We start from the raw sequence: 12,108 nt of genomic DNA on the forward strand, positions 1-12,108 counted from the left end.
TTAGTCGTCTTCCTTGAAAGTGATGAGTTTTTCACTGGTAGTCGGTAATGAGAGCGTGCTTGTGTTGCATGTTCTTCGTGATTCTGTCAGTCTGAATTGCAGCATTTGGACTGTGTAGAACTGGATCTGTCGTGTTCTTAATCACATATCTTGAGAATTATCTTTTGTACTACTACTACTACTACTACTACTACTACTACTACTACTGCTACTGCTACTACTACTGCAATGCTGATAATTATCTTTTGAATTAAAAATCATAGAAAACGTGAGGCTGTTATTACCAGTTCTCTCTTTGCCAACCAGTAACAAACTCGTAAATACATTCCAGAACAGTTTCTCTCTCTCTCTCTCTCTCTCTCTCTCTCTCTCTCTCTCTCTCTCTCTCTCTCTCTCTCTCTCTCTCTCTCTCTCTCTCTCTCTCTCTCTCTCTCTCTCTCCTGGGGAATAAGCCGAATTTTCTCCCCTGTTTTTTTATTCATTTTAGTTCCCGAGTCATTATTAATACCACCACCTCTACTACTACCATTGTTGCTGCTAAATCTGCTTTACTCTCTGTACGTGTCTGTCTGTATGTGTGTTTCTGTGTTTCTGTCTGTCTGTGTATCGGTGTGTGCAACCTGAACGAGCAAAGTTAAAAGTTGGTCGGGCATGTCGTCAGGTGGTGGGCAGTCTGATGGCCACGACCCCCCAGGGAGGCGCGGCAGGGTTCCTATGGAGTCGTTTTAGCCAAACTGACGTCGTTTCTAGTTTACGAGTGGAGTGTGTCTGTCTCCACTTACATTTTTATTTATTTTATTTTTTTTATTATTTTACTTTCCCTCCTCTTCTCTCCCAAGTTGTTTATTGGCCCGCGTATTGTTCCCTGTTTTGTTTTTATCTTTTTTTTCTCTCTTTTTTTCAGTGTGGTGGGGGAGTTTGTCATTTCCTTTTTTCATATTCCATGTTATTTTTTTTATTCTTTACCTTTTTTTCTCTCTCTCGCTTTTCATTTTTCTCTCTGTGTTATTGTGCTGACATTTTTACACTTGTTTCTTTTCTTTCTTTTTTTTTTTGCCTCAGTCATTCTTTCCTTCCTTCCTTCTTTCTTTCTTTCTTCCTTTTTATAATTTGTTTCCTTTTCTTTTCTTTTTTTCCCTCCTGGTACGTTTTATATTCACTCTGCTGATGTAAGTATTTTTTCTCTCTCATAATCTACATTTTTTACACTCGCATCATTTTCTTTTTCTGCCTCAGTGTCGTTCTTTCCTTTCTTTCTTTCTTTCTTTCTTTCTTTTTATATCGTTTGTAACCTTTTCTTCTCTCCCCATTTTTTTTCTCCTAGTACCCTTTTACATTCACTCTCTTGCTATATGTATTTTCTTATAATCCTCCCTTTTGTATTTCCCGATCACCATACACCATTTCCACCATTTCTCTTGCCGTCGTTCACCATAACAGCACCATTTCCTCTGTCTCCCCTCCACCCGTCCTGCCACTTCCATCAGTCTCCTCTGTTCTGTTCTCTGGCTGTCCTTTTTATGATCGCACAGACAGGCGTAGCTGGTCACCTTGATGCGAAGGTCACAGGCGCTCGATGTGTTCTTCCTCCTACACAGAAACGCGAATTATTATTTGGCATTCTATTCCAGCTTCTTGTTGTGCGGTAGTGGTGGTGGTGGTGGTGGTGGTGGTGTTGGTGGTGGCTGTAATAACTGTAGGATTATTTTATAAGTGTTGTATCTCTCTCTCTCTCTCTCTCTCTCTCTCTCTCTCTCTCTCTCTCTCTCTCTCTCTCTCTCTCTCTCTCTCTCTCTCTCTCTCTCTCTCTCTCTCTCTCTCTCTCTCTCTCTCTCTCTCTCTCTCTCTCTCTCTCATCTCATCTTTATAGCAGTTGTATTATTACAAAGCGCCTGATAATTACAGTGTATTTCCGTCATCTTATATACTAGTTAATCTCGTTAAGTGTTATTGTCAGTCTTAATTTCTATAGATGTGAGGATTTCAGCTCTTTACTTGTTGCTGGAGTACTGTGTAACGAGCAGCCTTTGTTTTATAGCTCAGGGGAATGCTGCTGTGTCTTGTCTCTTTACTTATACAATTATGTTTAGTTTTCGTTTAGTCCTGTGAAAAGTGGAAGACTTTTTCTCGCCACAAGTCCACCCACACGTGTTTTGTACATATATTTGGCGAGACTGAATGAATTACTTGCTTTCACTGTTTCTTCATGTTACTGATAAATATGTTCACTACTTGAAGAAATTGCATTATAGTTTGCTCTTCCTATTAAACGTACAAGCGACTAAAGCCATCGGGATTAGCTCTCACAAATCAGGCTGTCACTTCGCAATTTTTATCTCATTATTTACAAAGTTGGATATATGTTATAACTCAGTATATCCACAACTGTTCTTGAAGATGTCCCTTGCGTTCTCAGATGAAGTACTGGAATGTAGGGCGTGGCCAGGCAGTGTGTTCGAGCATCCTTCAAGGCACAGCTGCTCTGAGGCCGGTGTTGTTGTTCCCTTGGGCAGGAGGAAAGGAGAGTTCTGGAAAGTAAAGAAAATTTTATCCCATCTCGTATAGGAAAGTTAAAAATTACCATTCTTTTTTACCAACGTAATTTAGTTAATGTAACTTGAAGCAAGGAAGCAGAAGAGGAAGAAGAGGAGGAGGAGGAGGAAGAGGAAGAGGAAACGAGTTTGAGGGAAAAGAATTACCTGAAGCGGCACTCACAGAAATGAGCAGCCAGTAAACAGCTTATTTTTAACCTGCTTACTTCGTTACCAGAAAAAAAATAAATAAAATAAAATAAAATAAATCAGCCAAGGAGAAAACGGTAACCTGAGAAGGAAATTTTAATTCTTTCGATTCCAAATAACGAGTGCAAGCTTTCTGCCCCACTGACGGCCCTGGGTAACTGCTGCGGCACGAAAAATTACTCTGGATATCAGCTTCTCTCTCTCTCTCTCTCTCTCTCTCTCTCTCTCTCTCTCTCTCTCTCTCTCTCTCTCTCTCTCTCTCTCTCTCTCTCTCTCTCTCTCTCTCTCTCTCTCTCTCTCTCCATCTTCCACCTACCCATCTTTCCTCTGTCTCCCATCACCTGATCTTCCTATTCTTTTGCTTCTCATCGCTCCACCTCCCCAGCCTCCAGCTTCCCATCCATTCCACATGCTACAACCATCCAAGTTCTCATCTCTTGGAAAATTGTGAAAACTAGCCTCCATTGCGCAAGAAACGAGGCGGTTGGAAATTGTTCACCGTACAGAGAGAGAGAAAGGAGTGGGAGAGGGAGAGAAAGGTGGTTAACTGTGTAACGTAACCTGAAAAGTGCAGTAAAGGAGTAAGCAAGTAAGGGAAAGTGAATGAGAAAGCGAGAGAATAAACGGGGGAAGTGAGTGGATGAAAGAGGCCAACCCACAAGGCAGACTCAGTTAAGCCCAGTCCAGTTCTGTTCTTCCATTCGTCACTGCCTCACTCCCCCTCCGCTCTCCGCACACCGCCCACCGCCTACCTCCGCCCTGGGAATGTGCAGGTGCTGGAGCCGCATCTTCGAGTGGGAGTGAAAGAGGGAAGAGGAGGAGGAGGAGGAGGAGGAGGAGGGAGGGGAACCTTTAGCGACAGCCCCACTCACCTCTGTCCCATTGTTCCTTTCTCCGTATTCCTGTACCCGTGTTTGTGTTTTCTTGCTTGTTTATTTTCTTTTTTTTTTTTCATCTGGGTCTGTTGCATTGTTGGTGTTTGTAGCCTTAGTTGTCGTTGCTGTTGTTGTTGTTGTTGTTGTTGTTGTTGTTGCTTGTTGTTTGTTGTTGTTGTTATTGCTTGTTGTTTGTTGTTGTTTTTTGTTTGTTGTTGTTGTTGTTGTTGTTGTTGTTGTTGTTGTTGTTGTGCTTCGTCCTCTTTTCTTCTTCTTCTTCTTCTTCTTCTTCTTCTTCTTCTTCTTCTTCTTCTTCTTCTTCTTCTCCTTCTTCTCCTCCTCCTCCTCCTCCTCCTCCTCCTCCTCCTCCTCCTCCTCCTCCTCCTCCTCCTCCTCCTCCTCCTCCTCCTCCTCCTGCAGATAATAATATTCCCTTCCTCCTTCCTCCTCTTTTAAGTTCTATTTACCGAGTCTTGCATCTGCTTTACTTTTCCCTCTCCACACAAAAGCGTTTACCTGCTAAAGAGAGGCAGACGGAGGCAGGGGAGGACAAAAGGCCAGGTAGAAGAGTAAACCTTTTAAGACTACTGAAAAAAAAAACGAAAAAGAAAAGCTGAAAGAATTATTCGAACCCACCTAGAGTCAAATTTTTTCCTTCCTTTTCTTTTTTCCACTGTATTGTAGATCGTATATTTTGTTTACGTTCGTGTTCTGGTCGTTCACGTCACCTATCTTTCCCTGTTTCTTTTTCTGTGTATTTTTTTTTCCTTCTTTCTTTTTTTGGTAGGAGAAAGTACCATTGTAAAGTTTTATACCTTTTTTCTCCCTCTTGTTTTGAAGTCCTCACCTGTCTCTTCCCCTCTCAGCTTCCCCGTCACCTGTCTCTCCCTTTTTTAATTTTCCTGTCCTTTTCTTTTCCTCCCCTCTAGTGTTGATAATGAACACAAGGAAAACTTAAGTGGGAGGAGTTATTAATTTGTTATTCATGGTAGAAGTGGAAAACAGGCAGAATACTTTACACACACACACACACACACACACACACACACACACACACACACACACACACACACACACACACACACACACACACACACGTCTCCATTTCCCCTCCACGCTCTCGCTGTCACATATTTTTTTTAAGCCAAACTATAATTATACGAGAATCTAAAATAAGACGACGAAAAAGATCCCCTATTATTCTTGGTTAACGTAGCCGACTCATTAGTGTGTGTGTGTGTGTGTGTGTGTGTGTGTGTGTGTGTGTGTGTGTGTGTGTGTGTGTGTGTGTGTGTGTGTTACTGAATATAAGGGACTAGAAAGAACAAGTACATTAAGAGCATTTATTGGTGTGTAATGAGATGCTTAGTGAACTACTGTTATGGATGAACTTGTGTTGGAGCAGAACGAGACATTGCTAGTGTTCATTCCATCCATCCTTCACATCTTCCTGCTCCTTGAATCTCTGGTGAATAAAACACCCGTTCCTCGGAATGCAATCAAGAATGACTTCTGGCTCATCGAAGTTTACTTTCCTCTGGTTTCCCCAGGGAACTATTTATGGTTCGCCGTGAGGGATGAATAGCAACTCGCTTCCTTTACACAGTGTGGACCTCATCGCCGCCACACGCCATGAGTACACCCTCGCGACGCCTCCTCTCAGTGGTAGTCTCGCCCGCTCATCTTATCGCCTAAGTGACGATGCTCGTGACATGGAAGGGTTTCCCGCAGAGCAAATATCGACACAAGCACGAGGGTGTCATGAATCCTTGAAATGCTAAACCAACCTTCTTTGGTCAATTTCATATTTTATCACTTTATCCTTATAAAACTTGCAATAAGCAATAGATACCATGTTTATATATTTAGTGCTGCTGCTGCAGCTGGTGGTGATTTTATAAGTCATGTTCTGCACCATGGTGCTTGTGAAATTTTCGTCATATTTTTGTCAATATTTTTTCATACCTGCCGGAACCGAAATAAAGCAATCTATTTTAACGGGCAAATGGAGATGTTTACTGAAATTTTACTCTCATACTGTAATTGGCATATATCTTTTTCCATTACACTATCAGGGGTGCAAAAAAGGAATGAGAGAAAATTATCGAAATTTGTCGCTACTTAAAGCAGAGAACACCAAAACTTTCAAGATGATACACGTCTTGTATTGACGCTACGGCTGTGTGCTCCAGTATGTGGCTGATTAATTACAACCTTGAAAGACATTTCTGTGGCTTGATAGCAGCGAACTTGATTGATCACCCTTCAGAAAGACAGACTGCCTCGGTAATAATCCCCCAAACTGTCAGGAGCAAGAGAAATCACCAGCCTCTTCCATCACTGCCACCCGTCACGATAAGGATAAAAACAAGCAGGAAGGTAAATGCTTGTACACGAGAAAGAGGCTGGAGTGTTTCTTGATCGAGGCAGCGACATGGTAGAAACGTGGTGCGCATTGATAAAGGCTGAAAATATTGATACTCCTTAAAACACAGTAATAAAGACAGGTTCGCGCGTCACTTGCATATACTAGTAAAACAAGTACACGAGAAAGAAGGTGAAGTGTGTCTCTTGACGGAGGCAGCGACGTGGTTCGGACTGACGAAATACTGATGCTTCTTACAACACAGGAATAAAGAGATAGGTCCTCTCGTCATTTGCATATAAAGACGCAACTAGCATTCAAGAAGGAAGAGGCTGGAGTGTTTCTCATTGTAGGAGTGACAGCAACATACGAGCATAGTTTTTACATGATGGTGGTAGACGGATGCTGACGATACTGACATACCATGCAATACTCGTGATAAAAGGACAGCCTCGCACCACGCTTGCATAAAAAGACAACCAGTACACGGGATGCTGCAGTGTTTCCAGTCATAACAAAGGCAGCGACACATGGGCGGAACACAGCGCAAATGAACAAAGTCTGATACACGTGCACACGCTATCGACACTCCATACACAGTCATACACTATTCGTATGACTTCGCCAGACACTTGCACGAGAGGACAAGGCCGAAGTTTGGACTGATGGAGATGACATTTGCACTTAGCTTCATTTCCCAGCGTTTCTAACTTAAAAAAAATCTGTTCTTGTGTTTCTTACTTGAGTGTAGCCTGAGGAACTGCCGCGCTACAACCCAAGTTAAACTACCACTAACTACCACGCTCCCATATTCCTTTAGTAGTATAGACATGACATTACGTTTCCTTAGCCTTTTATTGCTCATGTCTCACTCTTACGTCCCTTTTTTGTTAGTTGGTTGGAGGTAGACGAGTGATTGTAGTCATCATCGTCTTCAGCGTCGTTACTGATGGTGGCTGCTGGCTGTTGTGGGGTAATGGACTGGTGGTGGTGGTCGTGATGGGCGTGGTGATGGAGTGGTATTAGTGGTGGTTGTGGTAAAAGTGAATGGAGGCTTTTTTTTTCTTTTTTGTCTCGCCTCTTTTTTTTTTTCCATTTTTTCCTTGAGGCGTACAGAGAGTATAGGCTCATTGCGAGAGGCTTGGCTGATCGACCTCCCGTTATTGTGGCTCTCTCTCTCTCTCTCTCTCTCTCTCTCTCTCTCTCTCTCTCTCTCTCTCTCTCTCTCTCTCTCTCTCTCTCTCTCTCTCTCTCTCTCTCTCTCTCTCTCTCTCTCTCTCTCTCTCTCTCTCTCTCTCTCTCTCTCTCTCTCTCTCTCACAAGCGCGCAGCCTCTCACGCGCGGGAAGGAACTAATAAATGTTTCAGGATTCTTTTTATTTTTCTTAATTTTCTCTCCATTGTTCTTGTCACTCCTCCTCCTCCTCCTCCTCCTCCTCCTCCTCCTCCTCCTTTCTCACCATCATCATCATCATCCGGCACTATCGTCTTATATTTTCTTACTTTCCTTCCTTCCCTCACTCCCTCTCCCGCTCTCCTTCTCTCTTAGTAGTCTGCTTCTCCATTCCTCTCGTCTTCCTCCACCAATGGGCTTCTTTACATGAGTCTGCTGCTTCTCTTCTCCCTCTCCTTACCGCCGCCTCACGCCCTACAATCAGGATGCTCTATATTCCACCTTCCTTCCCTCCCTCCCTCCGCATTGAAAGAAATAAGCTACTGTACAATCACTCTTCCATTTTTTCCCCCTTCCATCTCTCCTCTTTCTCGTATGGTACTCCCCAATTTCCCTTTTCCTATCTCTTTCTTATCTTACCGGTGTTTCTATTCTCATTTCCTCGTCTTTCCAGTCTTCGTTTTCTCTCTCTTCCTTATTTTCCCCCTTGTTTCTGTCTCTATATCCTCGTAATTCCAGTCTTCCTTGCCTACCTCTTCCATATCTCCTGTCTCCATTTCTTCTTAATTCCAGCCTTTCTTTCCTACCTCCTCCTCATCTCCCCCTTGTTGCTGTCTCCATCCCCTCCTCCTTCCTGCATCATCAAGGCACGACACAAGACGCCTGGCCTGTGTACCTAAACCTGGCGTGTCCTGTGTGTACCCACGTGTATTCACCCGCACCAGTCACTTGCTGGCGGCACGGGGACACAAACGCCTCTCTCACACGGCAGGCGCTTGCAATTCCACGGTGGATGTCTGGGAGCTAGCGTGTCACGTCTCTGTGTTTCCCGGGAGTGTGGAGTTAAAGAATATAAAGGAAATAATAAAGAAATGTTAAATTGCTACTTGGTTTCCATTTCCCCAGGCTTTTGTCAGGCACAGGACTCTTATGGGTCAAGTTTATATGTACCCTGTCTATGAGAAGCCAAGGGCGTAGCTAGGGAGTTTATAAAATTGCACTTGAATTTTTATGTAGGATTTTGAGTCGTTCGTGCGTCGGAGTAAAGTTTTTGTTTTGATTTGTATGTAGTTAAATGAATGCTTGTTAGTATATTCAAAGCTCAAAACTGGTGAACACACTCCTCTCCATCTTTTTTTTTTTTTTTCCTTCGGTTTTTTAAGTATAAGTGGACAAACCCAGATGTTTCTTAACGTGAGGAACCAGAGGCCCCATCACTGAGATCCTAATTAAAAGTCATAATTTCCCTTGAAAATGCGCCGGTGTGGTGGCGGAGAAATGAGACACCTCCATCACTTGTAATTGGAAGCTGCCGCGAAAGGGTGGTTCGTGTTCCAGCTTCCCTGAAAACACGAGTGTCTCATAATTACCAAGGGAAAGTGACGCCGCAGAAAATAAGCTCGTGCTAGAGTTCTTAAATTGTGTTAATGGAGGCACAGTAACTCCTCTTTTGCTTCTTCTTATTCCGTACATTAAATAACCGATCCCAAAACACTATTTCTGAACGCCTGAGCGGAACAAAATTTCACTTTTCTCAACTTGACTATTTATGATCCCCATTTTGCACGGAATTTGAAGTACCATACAAATATAGCTTTTCTCTTAGCCAGGCGTATCCCAAGGTAATGGACCAGAGCCTATATACAACTGCAAAGTCCTGCCTCGTCCCTTTCAAGTGTACAGGTCACTCGAACGTCCCTTGAAATTTGTGTCTTCAAAGTTACGATACCTTGAACTGACCTGCTTTGTCTAAATAAGGTCTTAGGAGAACTAGATTTTTTTTTTCCATTATGTAAGAGAGCTCCGGGCAAGGTCAACAGAAAGGGCTACAAAAGGGCCACTGGGCTTTACAACGCAATAAAACTCAGTATCTCCTCACTTTACTACTGGTGCTGATGCATTCCTTCCTTATTTGCAGATCCCGCTCCTCACTCACTGCCTGACTATCCTTCTCACAGATTGTTCCTTCAGCGGTGATGGAATTGAAGTGTTGATATGTGTTGTATCATCCGTAAATGTTGGGTACTTTACTGACATGATGCCATCTGTCACGTGTTGGGACATACTACGATATTTTTTTTTTTTTTTCGTGCTGTATTTACTTTAACTATTATCGTGTGTCATGTAGAAGTTCACTCATTAACTTGCCCTCACACTGGCTTTTCTTTTCTCTTCTGCTTCTTTTCCTTTTTTTTTTTTTTTCTTCACTCTAATTCTTCGTCTGTAAGCTTTTCAGAGACTCGATTAATAGGAAAACTTGGTCTTTGTTTTAGTAAATTTTGGCAAGTCTCATGTACGTGCCTTTTCCCTACACTCACAATTATAAAGAACAAGTTGAATAAATGAGTAGATATTTTAACAGAATGAATAGGAGAAGTAAAGATAAATTAACAAAGTAACTCTTATAATCTGTGCCGTCCTGCTCCACCGTGCTACTTTCCCTTGCATTATTACTTACCGTCCTCACTGCGTAATCTTGCTTTCTTATTGCTCCTTACCTTGCTTCCTCCCCGATCAGACAAGCTACTTACACATTCCTCTCACCTCGCGAGACACTCACTCCTTTCCGTCCCTCCTTCGCTCCCTACTTACTCTCCTTCCCTCACTCCTTTATTAGGTCATTCCCAATTTCTTCCTTCTTACCTTCCACCTTCTCTCCCTCCGTTATTAGGTCAGTCTCTCTCGTCTTCGCTCCCTTCTTCCCTCCATTACCAGGTCACTCACTCTCTTCCCTCCTTTGCTTCCCACAGGCCAGGACACCAGGATTCGCTTCTCCGTGGCGCCGCTCCCCGGGGACTCTGGCTTCAGGCAGTGGCACGACGCCATGATGATGTGTGCCAGGCTGCCAGGGGGTATTCCGCAGGAGTTTCGCCGGCGGGTAAGTGTGCTCGTAGGTGTGTGTGTGTGTGTGTGTGTGTGTGTGTGTGTGAGGTCGTTTGTTCACTCTTCAATTCGTTCATGTTTCTTTGGCGATGATGAAAGCACGTCTTGAAAATCTGATTCCTTTGCGTCGTTTCGTGTTGGAGATTGAACGAGGGAGAGAAAGATTATGATAACAGTACATCTCTCTCTCTCTCTCTCTCTCTCTCTCTCTCTCTCTCTCTCTCTCTCTCTCTCTCTCTCTCTCTCTCTCTCTCTCTCTCTCTCTCTCTCTCTCTCTCTCTCTCTCTCTCTCTCTCTCTCTCTCCCCATCTACATAGTCCACGGGAGTAGGAGTCAGTTTCGCGGGGAAGTTGTGGAGTGCATCTCAACTCATACAATAATTCATATACATTCAAACCGGACCGAGAAGTGCTGAATACTCCTCTGGGGATTAACCTTATTTCACCAACCCAGAGATGCTCCAGTTTTAAGTCAGTCAACAATAAAAAGGATCACATGTATTTGTTTTGTGTGTCTGTGTATTTTTTGTTTGCACTGATGCGATGGTTCTTTGATGCTGCGTGTGTGGGAAGGTCGGTGAGTGAAGGCTTAGTGTTCGCACCTTTGATAGCACAACACAGCATTATATAAAACCAAGCGAGTGCAAAACCAACAAAATTCACTCACTCGTCACTCAGGAATATTACGTTTCGCTATTTTATTCTTATAGCGGAAAGTGAAGAAAGCTCAGTGTTCGTGTATTTGACAGCACAACACAGCATTATATAAAACCAACCGAGTGCAAAGCTAACAAATTCACTCACTCGTCACTCAGGAATATTACGTTTCGCTATTTTATTCCTGTAGTGGAAAGTGAAGAGAGTTCAATGTTCGTGCTTTTGATGGCACGGAGCATGACATAAAGTAGGCGAGGTTCAAGTCTGTATTTGCTGTCACTCAGGTGTATTATGTACCGCAGCTTTACGAGTCTTGTTTTACTTGTTAGTTTCTTTAGCTGAACGGAGGATAGGTATTAACATCGTAGGAAGAGCGTTGACTTTCGTAATAGTACAGGGAGGTGAAGGAAGGGCATATAGAATTTACAACACATCAAAATTATAAATTACAACTTACCGCAAAATAATAATAGCACTGTCGATAACTATAATATCACTTTTTTTTTTATTGTAAGAGTAACTTATTATTTAATTGGATAGAAGAAAGGTGTCTATTGTAGTACAACTTTACTCTTTCTGAACAGTACAGGAACACTGCAGCCAGAAAGAGTCCACTGTATTTAGCACACATCAAAAGATACTGCAAGATGATAACACTGTAATGATACGCAGCTAGCCTTAAACACATTATCTAAAGGGTGGGTGAAAGGTGTCAGCAGAGGAGTAGAATCGTTGAATTTCTGAGCAAGGGACGGAGGAAGAGAGGGGAAAGGAATGGAAGCGTGATATCTTGAAATGACTGTCCATCAGTGCCATAATTTCGTTATGAGGCGTGATCCAATTCCGGTAAATATAGAAATAGCTCCTTCCTCCCTCCCGGGCTGCCCTTCGTGGCTTGGCTCTTCACCAAAAGCTCACCAGTAAATATAGAGACGGAACCAATCACAATTAGAGAGGACGTGAGTGGAGCGAAGGATATTTGTGTGGCACTCCTTGTTAGCTGACGGGAAATTCCTGGAAAGTTGAAGAAAAATACTGCCATAAAAGAGATGTACCTCCTGCCGCATCATCAGCATCATTATCATCGTCATTCTGTTCGTTTCTTTCACTTCCCTTAGGTAATTCTTTTCATGTCATTTCTTCTTTCCTTTCTGTCTATCTTGGTCACAATCTCCTTCCCTGACTTGTTGTTTGCT

General features: G+C 42.9%; 1 protein-coding gene across 3 annotated transcripts in view; it reads left to right on the forward strand.

Annotated features, from left to right (window-relative positions):
• The window catches only part of LOC135111175 (uncharacterized), a 177,563-nt gene that overhangs the window by 87,919 nt on the left and 77,536 nt on the right, over positions 1-12,108 (forward strand). For all 3 annotated transcript variants that reach the window (XM_064024242.1, XM_064024243.1, XM_064024245.1), the window contains one exon: positions 10,124-10,251. In XM_064024242.1, the coding sequence (XP_063880312.1) occupies positions 10,124-10,251 (128 nt within the window). The remainder of the gene's footprint in view (positions 1-10,123; positions 10,252-12,108) is intronic.

This window comes from Scylla paramamosain, chromosome 21 (genome assembly GCF_035594125.1).
Source record: "Scylla paramamosain isolate STU-SP2022 chromosome 21, ASM3559412v1, whole genome shotgun sequence".
Taxonomy (NCBI): Eukaryota; Metazoa; Arthropoda; class Malacostraca; order Decapoda; family Portunidae; genus Scylla; species Scylla paramamosain.